This window comes from Xenopus tropicalis, chromosome 1, assembly GCF_000004195.4.
Source record: "Xenopus tropicalis strain Nigerian chromosome 1, UCB_Xtro_10.0, whole genome shotgun sequence".
Taxonomy (NCBI): Eukaryota; Metazoa; Chordata; class Amphibia; order Anura; family Pipidae; genus Xenopus; species Xenopus tropicalis.
The window spans coordinates 161,160,611-161,179,096 of NC_030677.2; the positions used below are offsets into that span (position 1 = coordinate 161,160,611).

Genomic DNA, 18,486 nt, shown 5'->3' on the forward strand with positions numbered 1-18,486 from the left:
ACAAAGATATAGAAATTGATCTACACAACTAAAGGAAGGTGGTAACATTAGCTTTCACTGGCACAGGAACATAATTTTCTGTAAATATAGATAAACAGTTGGTATTAATAACAGGATAAACTAAGTTAAAACCTCTAGGCATTTTGTGTCGTGTTGATTTGTGTTGCAATAATGTAGCATTCTGATGAAACTATTTTTTTTTAAAAACTTGCCATCTTAATTGTAAGACTTGTTGCCCTTTTTAGAAAAAGTGTTTAGCCATTGTGATCTCACCTTTAGTAACTTTTCTATTGACCGTATCACTGTTCCCAGGACCTTCAAGCATTGTTGTTCCTGATTTATTCTTATTTCAGGGTATTCTACAGTACAACTTATTTGGCCCACATAGGCTAATCTGCTAGGGTATTTTATGTAATATACAACCTTTGCTTTCAGACATGATTTATTAATATTAATCAAATTGATCACACAGTTTTTTTTAACTGGACATTGTGTATGATCCTAGGCTCTAATTGAAGAAAACAAGCAATGTTTGACTATGGGTACTCCAGACGGCAATCAGTCTGCACAGGATTCTTTAGATCTTCCAGTGGAGCAAAGTAGTGAAGATCCTTCCAATGACTGGTATGTAAACATGTTTACTATGCAGAGTATCTCTGGGGTTTATAATGAGTTGCACCTTGGACCTCAGTAATTAGGTGCAAGAAGGTATTGAGCAATGTTGGTGTTGGTATAGTCAAGGAATGTCCGACATATAAATGGGCATTTACTTTGTGTGCAAAGTGCAGTTTTTGTATGCAAATCTTCATGTTTTTTTTCTTAGAATCTTAGAGTTATTTGAGCAACATGCTGATTTGTGTCTAGGTTTTTTTAAGTCGAACAGAAGGTGTAGCCTAAATTCTCCTTTTCTTATTACATTAAAGTGTAAGTCCCATGTCTGTCCAAATATAGTGGCAGGAGACCAGGAATATATTGCACATAAACAGAACTCTAAACTCTAATGTTCTAGCTGTATGCCAAGTGCATTTCTTTTATTTTGAATATAGGGGTGCCAAAAACAGTGTTGCAGTTATCTATTCATCTGATGAACAACATACATCCTTCGGCAGAGATTTGTGCAGCAGTGAACCAGAAGATCCAGAATCTAGGAAAAGCTGTGAGGTATGGCGATTAGCAAGTCAGGGCAACATTACTGAATTGGCAGAATTGTTCCGACAAACTGTGCACATTAGTCACTGAAGGACATTGCTCTGTGAACAGGAAATGTTGCATTTTCCTTTAGTTTGTCCTCTTTTGAGGGGAACATGTAGACACAGCTGGTCCATGGAATCATATTTGAGTAGAAACTTTTTTATGACCAGTTACCAATCACACCGTTGCTTTAATTTTTTAACTTGTAGTAACCTATCCATAGTTGATTGCTGTTTGGTTGCCATTGGCAACTACACCTGGTAATTTAATATTTATTTTAGTAAATTAACTTGGATCTTTTTTGCAGCATCAAGTTTAAATACTAGTTAAATTTGACAAGGTTTTCTATGTTAGGCTAATGCCACACCATGTGTCTGATGTATATTTTCGGCAACCCGAAAATACGGGCCATATGCTCCTACCTGTGTCTGCACCCAAATAAACGGAATATGCTTGGGTGCAGGCACATGTAGCCGTTATCCGCCTAAAAACGTGAGAGAATAGAAAGTCTTTTTATGCATATTTCGGCTACATGTGCCTGCACCCGAGCGTATTCCATTCATTAGGGTGCAGGCACAGGTAGGAGCATATGGCGTCTATTTTCGGCAAGTGTTTTTCGGCTTGCTGAAGATATACGCCATATGCATGGTGTGGCATTAGCCTTATCTTTAAATGATATCTGTATTTTGTTTGTACTGTTTTAGGCACGTTGGTGGCAGTTATTTCAGCTAGTGGAAAGGCAATGTCAAGATCAAATTGTTGCTCAACAAGAACAGTTTAATAACCAGATACAGGTAAGGATATGATGTTGAATGTATAAATTTGATTGGAGCTACTGTATTGCTTGTTTTGGCTTAGGCATTTTTAAAGAGCAACCTGATGTAACCAGTTTTTGTTTTGGCCTCCATTATTTGCTTTGTATGGCTTTTTGTATTATTAGCATTCCGATTCTGTTCTATTAATATTAAGGTATATGCAAATGTGTATATGTCTCATCAGACTGCATACCCTATGAAAATCATGTTACTTGAAAATGCTTGTAATTCTATTCTCTGTCTTTCTTTCTAGATCATTCGAGATGAATTTAAACACTTTATCCAGTCACAGAGGAATAAATCTCCTACCAATTCTTCCACAGAAAATGCACTTTTGGCAATGGAAGGTAATATAAAAACAAAACACTTACATGATCACATGGAGCATCTGGAAGAACACAAGATGCAAGCAGCCTCTACCAGTCCCATACAAATGACTGGTGATCTTGATATGCAGTACAAAACATTTATTACGCAAGAACAGTGTATGGAGAATACATCTGTTAGTAGTGGCTATGGAACACATTCAGTCTCAGAACCAAATACTCGCTCAACCAGTTATAGCCATAATACTCTATGGGATAGCAGGGAGCATGGTAAACATAACTCAAAAGAATGCAGAGCAGAACCCGTCATACATCAGCCTTGCGTACATGGCTCTAGTAATAGATGTGACTTACCAGTAGCAGAGATACCATCAAAAGAAGTGCTGTTTACAATGGATCATAATTTATCTAACAATACAGAGAGAAGAAAGAATAATGACAGATCAAACAAGTAAGTTCTGGAAAAACAACAATACTCCAGTCTTCAAAGAAATTGTGAAGTTTTGCTAATATGTTTAGTACTTGCATTTTACTGCTATCACTGAGAATTAGAACTTTTTAAGGGTCGTGGGACCCCTTCTCATTCCCTTACCATTGCCAGTGGGGATTTGGAATAGTGTACATTTGTTGGATTCCTGTGCATATCTGTTCTGGTGGGGGGTGGGGCAAAGGATAAAAAAAAAATGTAATAGTATAATGCCTTGGAATGCAGTTGTGTTGGGTACCAAACATTGACATGTGGGCAACTGTTATACCAGTAAATGAAAGTCCTCCTGCATCAAAACAATAGAATTAAAGTCTAATAGGGGATATATTATTATTTCTAACACAAATTTGCAGTCATAAATCTGACTCCCAAATATGATTTGGGTGGTCTGAAAATAGAAACACTGCTCTAAGCAATTAAAATAAAAAATACTGGAAAAAACAGTACTTTTAGTAAGTCATGTAGTGTCTCTTAAATAATATTTACAGTTGTTCCAGTGGAAAAAATATCCTTAAAAATATTTTTATTTTTCCAATAAATCTGGAAAGCCTCAGTAAAAAAAAATTAGAAAGCCCTTTAAGAAAATTACACTGGTTTTGGATACTTATACTGAGTCAGTTGTGCTCATTAGTGATGGGCGGGTTGATCTTCAACCCATGGGATCTACAGGTTTTGTCAGGCGGGTTAGGATTGAAATTTAGGCAGCCATTGCAGGTTCAGTTTGGTTGCGGGTCAGACTGGGGAAGTACACTTTTCCTGTGCTTCATAAGTTTTTCTGTCTTGGAACCTAATTACTAAAGATGCAGGTATGGGTTGGGTGCAGTTATTATTATGGCATCATTTTGCTGGTTAGGGTCAGGTGTGGGTTATGGTTTTGCAGGTTAGGGTCGGGTATGGGTTCAGTTCTTCCTGACCCACACATCATTAATGCTCATGAACTGCACTAACTGAACCCAGTGTCAAGTACCTGTACTACCTGTATTGTGGTGTCCTGCAGATTAGTTAGGATGTGGAAATAAATAATTGTTGGTTGGAAATAACCTGACTAAATGCTGAGATGGTAATGAAATTTGTATGCATTGTATTCTTGGTAGTATTTTAGGTTCAGAGTGAGTTTCAACCACTAACTTGAATGTTGTTGGGTTGTTATTCTCTGTGTCCCAAGGAAGAAAGTAATAATTATACAGGTATGGGACCTGGTTTATTATTACAGAGAAAAAGGGAATCATTTTTAAAAATTATAATTATTTGCTTACAAGTCTATGAAGTCTATGGGAGATGGCCTTTCCGTAATTCGGACCTTTATGGATAATGGGTTTCCGTATAAGGGATCGTATACTGTTACTGTTACTTTAGTCCATGAACTATTCCTACTGTGAGTCAGTTAAATTTATATCTCACGCTGTATAATCTAAGTCTCTTTTCTCTCTGGGCACACATTTTGCTGTACTCTCCTTTGCATCCTGTATAAAATAACTAGAGACACCATATGCTTATAAAAAGTTGTTTTTTGTATTTTTTTTTATATACATATTTTTCATGTGTCTGGACTTATGTTACAGTAAATCTTTAACAACCTGGGCTCAAAAGTTTAAGCAGAACTATCAAAAGAAGCTTCATCCAACTGATCAGGCGTCTGTCCACTCCGCTCAGGCAAGCTCTCAAAGTGACAGGGATGCAGTCACTCAGGTAAGTAGCAGATTTGTATTAGAGACTCTACATATAAAATCTGAAATAAAGCCTTGGACTTTATCCATTTATGGATGTGCTTTTTTTGTTTTGTTGAGTTTTTTTTTTTTTTACTAAGGTTGAAAGAGGGTTATAGCACATGATCCATTGTATTGGCAATAATTGTAGTGGCAATCTAAATGACACTGCCTGCTGTGGATCTCAGTGAGAGTTACCCTGCATAGCAGATTATGGCAAGGTGAAACATCAGTGGCATTTTGTGGGCATTTTAATTGGTGCAGCAAGCAAAATATGCCAAAATAGCTTATATATTTTTAAGGCACAGATACAAATTAATTTTTACAATGTCCCTTCAGATTTTCTCTCTACACTAGCTATATTTATTTTTTACAACAATCTGGTTGATCATACAATACTGGAGAGATCAGATTTATCAGCCGTTAAAGATCAGTAAATTCCAGTTAATAATGACTTTTGGAAGTCAGTATGGCAAATAAAGAATCTTATCTAATTAGTTTGATTCAAAACAATTTGTTCTAAATTGGTATTATTCTGGTTGATGAACTAGGAATGCATGTCTCCACTTCTGTCTAGTCAGTACCAACAATGATTGAATCAACAGTTTTCTAAGGGACTGACTTCTCAAAACTACTCAGTCTTCAGTGGTCTGATATAACAAATCCCTAAAGAGTCTCAGTGATACAAACCTCTTTTTTTTAAAACAAGGAAGATCAGTAGGCTAATTGTATTGGTTTTTTATTCCTTAACAGATGAAATTGAAGGGAATCCTACAGAAAATCTGTAATCTTAGTCACAACTAAAGATCTGGGGAGGCTCAATGCAGCTCCTTTTTGTCCGTAGCAATGGTTGTGACAACACATTAACACAATGGGGCACATTTACTAATCCACGAATCCGAATGGGAAAAATTTGGATTGGAAACGAACATTTTGCAACATTTTGAGATTTTTTTGTCGCCGTTACGACTTTTTCGTAAATTGTTGCAACTTTTTCATAGCCGTTACGATTTGCTCGTATATTGCCGCGACTTTTTCGTATTAAGCGCTCGTAAACGGCGGGCAAACCTTTCAGACTTTGCATGATTTTTGAAGCCTCCCATAGGACTCAATGGCAGTCTGCAGCTCCAACCTGGCCCAAGAAAAGTCACGATACTGAAGCTTGAATGAATCCGAAACTTTCGTACTCGGCGTGACGGCTACGAAAAAGTTGCGACAATTAGTGCAAGTTGTAACGGCTATGAAAAAGTCGTAACGGCTACAAAAAAGTCGCGACAATTTCTTAAAAAAATCGCAAAATACCGATCATTACGAAAAAAACGCATTCAGATGCTTTTCGGACGTTCGTGGATTAGTAAATGTGCCCCTATGTGTAGCAGTAACACACTGTGTACAAGCCTAATCTAATTTTTCTCTTCTTTGATCAGTGTTAATTATGAAAACGTGTCTTATTTTATCCCGTTTAGTCAGAAAACACTGATGGTTCATCATATGCATTTTACCTCAATAACCGCTCCGCCAGTGCCAACTCTTTGGTTTCTACTGGATCTGGTAAATGAGACTATATTGTATTTATACGCTGTTTGATTTCCCTTTTCTGGCAGGGCACTGAGAAAAAACCCGGTTCAGGCCACTGACACCAATAACTAAATTAATAGATTTTCGAGAGGGCCGTTCATTTTTATAGTTATATTGTCATTTATTTTTGGTTATCTATCTATAGAAGCCTTTTCCTATTCATCTTCCACTCTCTGTTGCATACTGCTGCCTGCTTGCTACAGTTTATGACATTCCTACCTGAAAAGGCATGGACCAAAAAATTAAATAATACAAAAAAATGAAGACCAGTTTTAAAGGAGAAGGAAGGTCATTTTGGCATTTTACTGCCAATAGATTAGCCACATTAATGCCACCTAGAACGCTATATTTATCCTGCAGAAAGCTTTACCATACCTGAGTAAACAGCTCCATCTGTTTGTTTTAGATAGCAGCTGCCATTTTAGCTTGATCTCAGTAGCTTCCATGCTGTAGCTCTAGCTGTTGGTAGCTCAGATCACACATTCTGATGGGAGGGGGAGTTAGTTTTATGAATTCTTATGAGAGGGGGGAGCAGGAGAAGGGAGAGAGGAGAGAGCTGCGCAGACTCTGGCCCCAGGAAAGAAGGATTATTCTGTGAGAGGAAGTCTGATACTTGAAGAACATGTTTATACAAAGGAAGACAACAAATCCTGTGTTTCTTTTTATAGGACTCAGTGCAGCTTTGTGAGTGAGTGAGCTTTGTGAACGAGTGTGTGCTTATGGCTGTATTCACATAGACCTTTCTGATAAAGCTTCCTTAGTTTTTACCTTTCCTTCTCCTTTAAATTGTCTTAGAAAACCATTGTCTACACTGTACTAAAAGTTGATTTTTAGGTGACTACATCAGCACAATGGTATTCTTGTACTGGTTCTGTAGAATCTTCAGTTGGGGACATATAAAGGTTGTGTTAATAAATAGGCTGGAAATAGGGTTATGTAATTGTTTAGGTAGTGTAGGTGTAATGCTTGTCAAATATTGCCAGTGCATTACATAATACCCAATGCACATCAGAGTCAAGAAAATAGACCAAGTGTTGTTATTTTTATAGTTAAAAGAGGAACTATTAAATATTTCTTTATTTTTCCTTTAGATCTAATTTAAATTTTTAGTGTTAAATGTACAGTTTATTAGTTTTACTTTAATTCTTCAAGCTTGGTATTTTTACCTCTTAGACTGGTTGGTTGTAACCTTTCTTATCTCTGCTGTCATTCTATTATTTCTGTTGGATATGATGCCCATTGGGGTGTAGCCACCTTACTAGGGATGTATATGAAACTTACCATGGAGTTTTGTCATAGCAAATACAGATATATACCGTAACTTTGCCAGCATAGGTATTACTCTGTAAGCAGCATATGTTAAAAAAGGAGCAGTACCCATAGATTAATATCCTGAATTAAGTTTGACATATATTTTCAAACTGAGAAATAATAATTCAGATATGTTTCAAATAGGATTTACCTACTGGACGCTGGATGAGAAGGAAATGTACCATCCATTGCCAGAAAACTTGGAAATTGGACTTTCAAAGTTTTTATCAACTAAAGAGGTATATAGTTTACAAATTTAAAGTAAGGAAAATGCACACATAAAAGAAAAAAAAGAGAACAATTCATCTAAAGAGTTTAGTCAAGATTTCTACAGTATATGTGTTAATGCAATTTACCTTAATCATACAAGAATTATTTCCTTCTACAACTAGTAATAAATATTGTTTCTACATAATACCATTGTATTATAAAGAAAACCAAGTTATGTTTATTAAAGAACTAATGTTAACTGTTATTAACATTGTCCCTCTTTTATACCATTGTTTTAATTATCTTGCTACCTGTTACTTAATGTATTCATCCTAAAGATGTTATAGGCAAGTCTAAGGGGCCAATTCACTAAGGTACGAATCCAAATCACAAAATCCGATCATTTCTGATGATTGCAAATGTCCCGAAAATTCTTTTCGTTTGAATACGAAAATTTTGTACTTAGAATCCGAAATTTTCGTATTGAAACGATCGATTGCGATAGTCACAAAATTTTCGTTTCCGAACGATCGTAAATGGCGGGAAAACCTTTCTGATTTTGAACCTTCTGTGCATGATTTTGGAAGCCTCCCATAGGACTCAATGGCACTCTCCAGCTCCAACCTGGCCCAAGGAAAGCCACGATACCGAAGCTTGAATGAATCCGAAATTTTCGTTCTTGGTGCATCAAATATGATTTTGTCGCACAAATTGTCGCATAGTATGAAAAAGTTGGGCAAATTAATGGAAAAATCGCAAAAAATAAACACAGTTCTAAAACTTAGAAAAAATTAAAAATTTTTGTATTCGGACCCAATCGTACTTTGATAAATGGGCCCCTAAGTGACCTTCATAATGCTGCTTGCTAATTCCCCACTCTCTTCTATCCATTAAGTCTGATGAGACAAGAATTCCATCATTAACAGATATGTACCAGCAAAAACAAAGAGAAGGTATCCACCATCCTGATTGGAAATCGTTATCACCTTCTGAATATATTCATCCTCCAGAGGTACTATTGTCAAGGAACTGAAATTTGTTTATGTCTGGCATCTAAATCTTTAAAGTCTGGCCTTCAAAAATGTATGAATGTTTCCAACATGCAAGGCCAAAGTAATAGTGATGCACGGGTTGGCCCAAAACCCATGGGAGGAACAAGTTTAGCCAACAAAACAGAGAAATTGCAGCAGGTAGCCTGGGCTTGATTAATTATGCAACCAACAACTGTTTCCTTTTGTGTTAACAATTGTATTACAATAAAAATTTATTTTGCACCTTGTAATATGACAGACTAAGGGTAGCTGGGTTATACTTATGTAAGGCAATGAATATCTTATCAATTAAGCCTTAATGTATAAAAGGGTGATATAGACAATATATTTGTATTGCCTATAACAAAAACCAGCCACCAGAAACCAGTCAAGGATACATATTATACATGGGTGTATTTAATTTGAAAACCCTGAAAGATATACTTTTGCTGTTGCTGATGCAATTAATACAGAATCTATTTTTTGCCCCATTTTTGCATTTCACATTTATATATAACATCTAGGGATGCACAGAATCCAGGATTTGGTTTGGGATTCAGGCTTTTTCAGCAGGATTCAAATTCGTCCGAATCTATGGTCCTGGCCAAACCAAATCCTTAAAATCGTGACTTTTTGTCACATAAATACGGAAGTCAAAACTTTGTTAGCGTCATGTTAGCTTAATTTGCATATGCAAATTAGGATTTTGTATTTGCCTTATCACAAAGGATTTGGGGTTTGGCCAAATCCCAAAATAGTTGATTCGTTGCATTCCTAATAATATCAAGCAACTATGTTGCAGCTATTATCAAGGGCAACAAATAAAATATCAACTGTTAATAACGTTATTTATAGAATAGGACTATTTGCCTGTTTATAAAAGCTTTACTAATTAAAGGCATACAAATTTGGAGAACCTAATTTTGCAACTGTGAAATATTCCATGAAGTTTAGTGCATCAAAAGTGCTAAATTAAAAACATTCCTTTCTGCACTTTCATTAGGTGCTAACACTAGATCCAACGCTACACAGGAGACCACTCCAAAGTTCTGTAGATTGTAGAATCCCTTTATCTCCAGACTCAATTTTGGAAAATTCATCCTTCAGCCATTACAAAGCTGCAACTGTGTCTGCGGCAACCTCTGCCTCGTCTTTGTTGGGTGACTCTCCAAATAGCAATGCCAACAGCCTAGTAGAAGCACCTGAAGAATGGAAATCTAATTTACAACAAAGCCGAGTGACTCTGGATTACAAGCTGCATCTTACAGATACCATGTCTGATGAGAGAGCAGTCTTTATCGATGATGAAATAAACAGTTTACCTCCCTTATCAATGGCTACATCACCAGCTGAGGAAAATAAATCTACTGAAAACCTCTCTATGGACCATCCTCTTGTGCTATCCAGGTAAGATTTACATAAAAATCGCCGCCTCCGTGTGCTTCAGTCACTGCTCAAGCTATTGCTGAGCACTTTAAAAATAAAATTGACACCATCCGAAGTGACATTGCACAACTAAATCCCCATAACCATTCCCCTCCCTCCCTACATGCTCCCCAGTCTCTTCTTGGCTCCTTCTCCCCTGTGACTGAAGAGGAAGTCTCAAAACTGCTGTCTTCCTCCCACCTTACTACCTGCCCGCTTGATCCCATTCCTACCAAACTTCTACGTAATGCCAACCCCTGTCTTATCAAAGCCTTAACTCATCTATTCAATCTCTCGCTCTCTACTGGAATCTTTCCCTCCCAACTGAAACATGCACTTGTAACCCCTATTCTGAAAAAACCCTCCCTTGATCCTTCCAATCCTACTAACCTCCGACCTATCTCTCTGCTCCCATTCATCTCCAAACTGCTTGAGCGCCTAGTATACAACCGACTGACGCTATTCCTCTCTGACAATAACCTCCTGGATCCCCTACAATCTGGTTTTAGACAACAACATTCCACCGAAACTGCTCTAACCCGACTAACAAATGACCTCCTTTCGGCTAAAGCCAAAAAACACTACTCGCTACTGATACTTCTCGATCTCTCTGCTGCTTTTGGCACTGTGGATCACCCTCTTCTCCTCCAGACTCTCCGCTCTCTTGGCCTTCGTGACACTGCCTTATCCTGGTTTTCATCTTATCTCTCAGATCGATCCTTCAGTGTCTCTTACAATGGGGAATCGTCTTCCCCCTTGCCTCTTTCTGTCCGGGTTCCTCAAGGCTCTGTCCTGGGCCCCTTACTATTTTCTCTCTATACCTCCTCACTTGGCAAATTAATCAGTTCTTTTGGCTTTCTGTACCACCTCTATGCTGACGATACTCAGATCTATCTTTCCTCTCCTGATCTCAACCCAGAGCTTCTAACTCGCGTCTCTTCCTGCCTGTCCGCTATCTCCACTTGGATGTCCCAACGTTACCTCAAATTAAACCTCTCTAAAACTGAACTGGTTCTCTTTCCCCCATCCAACGCCCACATTGTTCCCGAGGTATCTATAACGGTTAACAATTCTACCATCACCCCATCTTCCCAGGCCCGGTGCCTTGGGGTTATCCTTGATTCTGCCCTGTCCTTCACCCCTCATATCCAATCACTTATCAAATCATGTCACTTTCACCTAAGAAATATCTCCAAAATCCGATCATTTATCACCCAAGATGCTGCCAAAATTCTTATTCACTCTCTTATAATATCTTGCCTGGACTACTGTAACTCCCTATTAATTGGCCTTCCCCTCCAAAGACTGTCCCCTCTCCAGTCCATAATGAATACTGCTGCCAGGCTCATACACCTCTCCAACCGCTCCTCCTCTGCCATGCCACTCTGCCAATCCCTGCACTGGCTTCCCCTACCATCCAGGATAAAATTCAAGCTATTGACCCTCACATTTAAAGCAGTCCATAACTCTGCCCCACCCTACATCTCTGAACTCATCTCTAGGTACCATCCAACCCGCTTGTTACGCTCCTCTACTGACCTGCTCCTCAACTCCTCTCTCATTCCCTCCTCACACGCTCGCATTCAAGACTTTGCAAGGGCTGCCCCCCTTCTCTGGAATTCGCTCCCACAAACTGTCAGACTTTCTCCCAATCTCTCTGCCTCCAAATCTCTAAAAACACATTTATTTAGAGAGGCTTACCCTAATCTAGTTTAGCAATACCCTGTGCCCCACCTCTCACAACTCTGGTCATGCCCAGTCCCACACCTTGTGTCTCAACCCTTTCTCCTTGTAGATTGTAAGCTCTTTTGGGCAGGGCCCTCTTCACCTCTTGTATCGGTTATTGATTGCTTTATATGTTACTCTGTATGTCCAATGTATGTAACCCACTTATTGTACAGCGCTGCGGAATATGTTGGCGCTTTATAAATATATGTTAATGTAATGTAATAAAACAAAAATATTTTTAATAATGGAAAATGCTGTTCAGTTAGGGGCAATGACAAACGGTGCATTCTGTTGTGTGAAATCGCAGGCATAAAATCCACAAAAAAAAATCATTGCATCAAAAAAATGAAGAATGACACGCGTCAAAATTTGGTGGGCAATGGTGGATTACACCATTTCTACGTTTCCTTGCTTTAGGAGTCTCATGACACTAGTGTGATTTAAAGTGCAAGGAGAATGGCATTTCACACACAGAAAGTGGCCTGTTTATATGTCTAGCCTCTGATAGGGCAGACTAGGAAAGTGTTTTAAAGTAAAGGCTAATTTACAGGATGGTTACCAAAATATTAGGCAAAAATTGCACCTGTCCAAGGGTCTTTTTAAGAAAGCTCCATGCTGTCATCTTACGTCTGTTCCCAGTGTAGTAAATGTTTCCAGATTTTATATACTATGCATGCACAAAACCCAAGGTTACACAAGGGATCCCTAGGAAGTGGGTTTTTTCCAAAAGACAGCACCAGCCCAGGGAAAAACTGCAATTTGCCTAACATTTTGGCCAGTGAATTAGCATTTCACTTAGTTTTGTTTAGGCTAATTTAAAATTATGTAATTATTATTGCAGTGTTTTTAATTTCATTTTTATCTACACCTGCTGTAAATACATTGTTAATCATTTCTGTGTCCTTTTCTTGTTCTTAATTACTATTTTGGCACTTCTCTGTCAGCATCAGGCAGAGTTTAAGGGAAAAGCATGATCGACATTTGGCAGATTTGCATGACTATTATGAGTCTGAAATCAGCAGTCTAAAGCAGCAGCTTCTTGTCCGTAATATATCACCATCTTCTGAAGAACTTAATAAAATTAACAGTCTTTCAGAAAGGTGAGTGTGTAATCCCTACACATTTCTTGCTTGTGTCGAGGTAATTCAGAAAAGATTCTCTACTCCCTATACACAAATACAGTCCGAACACAGTTTTGTCCAGTAATATCTGTGAGAACTAATTTTATCATTATAGCAGCTGTATTTTGCCAGTCACATCAAGAATTCCAGGGTATTACACCCTCCGTAACTTTTTCTAGGGTAAAGTTCTCTGAAATTAGAGGGTCCCTTGAATATAGTGATAAATAGCACTAGTAACTGTTCGGTCAGGATTATATCAGAAACATGTCTGTCTACATTTTTCAGCTGTATTCTTGGGCCATGGTAGTCAGTATGAAGGAAACCATGGTAATTATATCATGAATTTCTTACAGGAAATACTCATTAATAGTCTGTGCTCCTCGTGGGGCAACTGTCTGTAAGGAAAAAGAAACCATCAGACAACCTTCTTGGTCATCCGTTCACTCATTTGAAAATATGTTGTGTTCTCCCATGGCTGCCAAGACATATTAGGGACCCCAAACCTTTTCATTAATATAAAAGTGCTGCTAAAAATCTTTATTCAGTGCTAATGATAAAAGATGATAAAAGCATGTGTATGGTTTCATTAATAGCTACTTAATTACATTTTTAACATATGTCAGAAGGTTGTTGGATTTTAGACTCAGTGGCACCATTAGGTGGGTACATAGTGTACTGTGGCAGAGGGGGCCCTTAAATGTGATTTCCGAAAGACAAATGGGGTGGGGCTTGTGGGACAGTTGGCATGGTATGGGTGGATCATCTTCAGTGTTTTGGCATAATGGGGCATGACTGGGGATCAAGATCATGGTTGTGTGCATGTTGTTCTACAATTACACGTGTGGAACTAAATGCAGCCCTTCCTTCTCTAGCATTACTGTCTATTCACAGCAATGCATAAGAACTAGACATGCCAAATAATTTATGTTAATTTTTGCATTTTAGGAGGAATATAACCATATGCTTTTTACAAGTGAGAATAATGTGTTCTAATAGCCCTGAAACTCTATGTACTTTATTTAGATGTTCTCAATTAGAAGCAGCTCTCACAGAAGCCAGCACTCGAATCCGCTTACTTGAAAATAAAAACCATGAACTTGAGATGCAAGTGGTAAGAATTCAGATATTCTTCTTCTGATATTGGTTGAATGCCATTACAAGTGAGTGAAAGGTAACAGAATCTGTAGGATTAAGTGACACAGAAATTCCAAAGTATATTGATTAAAGGAGAAGGAAAGGTACAATCACGGGGGGGGGGGGATGCCAAAATATTAGGCACCCCCAATGATTATAATCTCTAACCTTATACCCCAGGCTGGTAAACCTGTTAGGCTAATGTCCCACGAGGAGATTTAGTTACTGTGATTTTTAAAAAGCAAGTTCCAGTGACAAGCTGCTTGTCTTTTTCTTACAAGCGATTACTAGATATTTCAACAACGGAGCAATTCCATTTCCCACAAATCAAGGTGTCATATTCCCCGCCCCCATTAGATATTAAATTTGGTGCAATGGGGAAATCGCAGCGACTTCCCACTAAAAGTTAGTTTTACTTCCAGCAATTCCAGTAGTTTTGAATGACAATGCTTTATTTGTAAAATCGCGTGATTCAAAATGATAAGCGATTTGAAGTAGTATTGTCGGTTTAGGTACTGGCAAATTTATTTTCTTCTCTATGTAGAGACAAAATGAGTGACTTGTCACTGGAACACGCTTTTTAAAAATTGCAGCGACTAATCTCTCCGTGGGACATTAGCCTTAGGAGAAAACCGCACCAGCCCAGTGTAGCTGTGAGAGAGCAATCCTCTTTCTTCTTCTGTCTGTGAAAAGGCTAACTTTAACAAGAAAGTTGCCATTTTCATCCTACTGTGCATGCGCAGGCCCCAGGATTCGGAAGAATGAAGACAGAAGGAAGAGGGTTAATAAGATATCTGAAATAGCGAAATTCAAAGAGCTGTCCGCCCAACCAGAACAGTAAAAGACAATTTAGAAGTTCTGGAACATTTGGACTAGATAGTTTCTTTTTTTTTTGAAAGGTGTTTATTTTTATTTTGAAGACAGTACAACACATAAAACATTGGCTACAACAATGTAGCTGTTAACTTTGCAGTCAGGTTAGTAAGGTACAGTACACTTATTTATTATTGTTTTATTGTTTCAGATATTGTCAAATAGCTTTCTATTGGCCTGGACTCAATTATTTCTATTAGTTGGTAGTTGCATTTCAGATTTGCGGGTTCTGCTTTGGGCTTATTTACTGGGGGGGGTTCCTGGTATAGTTAGTGTAGGGTTGGCATCTAGCCAAGGGGTCCATATCTTATCGAATTTTTGTGGGGTGCCTCTTGCTAAGTACATTAGTTTTATAAGTGGCACTGTTTTGTTGATCATCGCCACCCATTCTGCTATTGTGGGTGCAATGGGACTCATCCATTTCATAATAATTAATTTTTTTGCATAGAATAGTGTTGCCCTCATTAAGTTTCTGGGCTGATTTTGCGGAACTAGCTCGTCTATTAGGCCTAAGAGGCATACCTCTGGGGTCTTAACCCTAGGTAGGATTAATTGTTCATTAAGATATTGCATGATTCCAGACCAATAGTTAGCTATGTGGATACAGTCCCATACCATATGGATAAAGCCTGCATTGACATTATGACATTTAGGACATTCTGCATTTGGTGATCTACCCATAGTTCTAAGTCTAGTTGGGGTGATATATACCTGGTGGTAAAATTTGAATTGTATAACTCTATCCCTAGTGGCTATGAGGAAGTCGTATATGTGGTCCGTTGCTTCTTCCCATTGTTCCTCGTTTAGTTGTGGGAGTATCTGGTTCCATTTAGTTTTTGCTTTATCAAATGGGGAGGGTGTTACTTCCAGTACAGTTGGGAGAGAAGTTTCTTCCCTCCCGGATCCCAGAGTCTAGTTTCCCATGGGGTTGAGCCCGTATCAATTTTTAGTGAACCAAATTGTGCTTTAAATACGTGCCTTAATTGAAGGTATCTAAAGAACTGCAAGTTTGGCTTTTCCAATTTCTCTTTAAGCGTATTAAATTGGGCAAAGTTACCATCAATTACCACATCCGAGAGCCATTTTACCCCGTTGGCTGGCCAGTATTGAAAATCAGGCAGTTCCTTAAAGTGTTGCAAGTTGGTGTTATTCCATAGTGGCATTTGTAGTGAGTGACCCTTAGGGGCTGATTTACTTACCCACGAACGGGTCGAATGGAGTCCGATTGCGTTTTTTTCGTAATGATCGGTATTTTGCGATTTTTTCGTATGTTTTGCGATTTTTTCGGATTCTGTACGAATTTTTCGTTACCAATACGATTTTTGCGTAAAAACGCGAGTTTTCCTATCCATTACGAAAGTTGCGTAAAAAGTTGCGCATTTTTCGTAGCGTTAAAACTTACGCGAAAAGTTGCGCATTTTTCGTGGCGTTAAGTTTTAACGCTACGAAAAATGCGCAACTTTTCGCGAGTTTTGAGGGCTTGTGTGAGTGAATTGTTGTAGTCTGCCAGAAAGAGAATTAGGTCATCTGTGTATAACACTATTTTTTCCTCAATCTGCCCCACCTGGAGGCCATTGATTATTGGGTTTCTACGGATTGCAATAGCCAGCGGCTCTATTACCAGTGCAAAGAGCAGGGGGGACATCGGGCATCCCTGCCTAGTTCCATTGTGCAGTTCTATTTTGTCTGATAACACAGTATTTACCCGGATTCGGGCGTTGGGCTTTTGGTATAGTAGCTGGATCCATGTAATATAGTTAGGACCAATCCCAAATTTTGCTAAGATTGCCCAAAGGAAGTCCCAGTTAACTGTGTCAAACGCTTTAGTTATGTCGAGGGATGCCAGAAGTCCCCCCCCCCTGCATTCGCTTTGCATTTTGCACATGTGTAAATACCCGTCTCAGATTTATGGACATTGTTTTGTTCGGCATGAAGCCACATTGATCAATATGTATTAGTGCCAGGATTTTTGCGTCGGTATTGATTAACGATATTGGGCGGTAGGAGTCACAGTTAGTTGGGTCTTTGCCCTGTTTGTGAATTAGGGTTATGATTGCATCATAGAATGTGTCTGGCAGAGAGTGGGTTATAAGTGCTTCGTTGAATACTTTTGTTAGTAAGGGTTTTCCTAACAGTTTATACCAAGCTGCTGGCAGTCCGTCTGGTCCAGGGGTTTTATTTGTTGGCAGTCCGTTAATGACTGCTTCAATTTCTTGTGGTGTAATAGGGGAGTCCATAGACAGTCTCTGCTGCCTAGTTAGCTTTGGGTTGGGAATGCTATCTAGGTATTCCTTCATATTAGTTTGTGGTGTCAAGTTTTTTTGAGTATATATTTCTTTAAAATATTCTGCAAATGTATTGGCTATGCCTTGTGGGTCTGTGACTAGGTTTCCTTGCCCCCCTTTGATAGCTGACACCACTGTCGTGGCTTCAGCTATTTTGGAGAAGTACGCTAACGTTTTCCCGTTCTTGTCCCCAGTTTCAAAGGATTTTTGGTTCTGATATAGGAGCTTTTTCCTGGTTAATGTTACATGTTGTAGGACTAGATAGTTTCTATTCAAAGAGACTGAGGAGTATAAAAAAGCCTCTGTTTAGAAACCATATGCCCTCTGCACTTCACTTTTTTGCAAGCACAATCTCTGCCCCAGTAGTAGTTATCCTAAAGGCTATATCGCCAGACCACTGAAGAGAACATTTATAATACTCCTAGCCTAATATATTTCTCCTTCTTAGGCTCCTAATGTACCATAATTGTTACACGGAAAAGCTGAGATGACTAGTCCACATCTTGACAGGTGTAAAACATGCTGTGATGTACCTACAATTTATTTTTTTATTTATTGTATTGTCAGGGCTACTCCTGCCACGAGGCAATGTGAAAACCTTCAATTTAATATATAATATTTTGTTTGCTCAGGTTGAGTGGAGAGACCGGCATGAAACAGCCAATAATACCTGTAAAACTTTACAAGAACACACAGAGGAACTGCGAGCTAGAAACAAAGAAAATGAAAACTCTATCAGCAGATTACAGTCTAGGCTGAAAGAAAAAGAAGAAGCCTTCGAGAAATCATTCAGACTATCAGAAGAAATGGACGCTAGAAACAAAAAAGAACAAAAAAAGTTTAAAAATGTTTGTTTACATTTTTAATTTTAATTCTAAATACTTGGATTTCAAATATTTTCTTTTTCCTTTGTCGATGCACCTACTTATCTGATCTTTCAATACATATGTTTTACAGCTTCTATCAGAATATGAATCTCTTGGAAAGGAACATGAACGCGTAAAAGTAAGTGAGCTTTTTGCAAAATCCACAGTATCATCATTATTGCTTTTTTTTTTTAATTCAGTCTGATTTCTTTTTAACCTCTATTAGGCTGATGTCCCACGGAGCGTGTTAGTCGCCCACTCTGAAATTGCTTTCCTCCGGCAACAATAGGAGTCACCGGTGGAAAGGCCTTCACATCAGTTTTCCAAAGTCGCACAAAGTTTCCTTCTGCAGGCAACTTCACGAGACTTCAGAAAACTGAAGCGATGAAAAGGCCTTTT

At 38.4% G+C, this 18,486-nt stretch overlaps 1 protein-coding gene across 4 annotated transcripts in view; it reads left to right on the forward strand.

Annotated features, from left to right (window-relative positions):
- Window positions 1–18,486, forward strand: part of mphosph9 (M-phase phosphoprotein 9) — a 39,049-nt gene that overhangs the window by 4,927 nt on the left and 15,636 nt on the right. For 2 of the 4 annotated variants that reach the window (XM_004910520.3, XM_004910521.4), the window contains exons 2-14: window positions 506–624; window positions 1,047–1,161; window positions 1,896–1,985; window positions 2,260–2,783; window positions 4,382–4,508; window positions 5,992–6,076; window positions 7,559–7,653; window positions 8,520–8,636; window positions 9,659–10,062; window positions 12,753–12,908; window positions 13,953–14,040; window positions 17,854–18,069; window positions 18,179–18,226. In XM_004910520.3, the coding sequence (XP_004910577.2) occupies window positions 506–624; window positions 1,047–1,161; window positions 1,896–1,985; window positions 2,260–2,783; window positions 4,382–4,508; window positions 5,992–6,076; window positions 7,559–7,653; window positions 8,520–8,636; window positions 9,659–10,062; window positions 12,753–12,908; window positions 13,953–14,040; window positions 17,854–18,069; window positions 18,179–18,226 (2,184 nt within the window). The remainder of the gene's footprint in view (window positions 1–505; window positions 625–1,046; window positions 1,162–1,895; window positions 1,986–2,259; window positions 2,784–4,381; window positions 4,509–5,991; window positions 6,077–7,558; window positions 7,654–8,519; window positions 8,637–9,658; window positions 10,063–12,752; window positions 12,909–13,952; window positions 14,041–17,853; window positions 18,070–18,178; window positions 18,227–18,486) is intronic. The other 2 variants (XM_012969044.3, XM_012969046.3) reach the window with 2 other exon arrangements.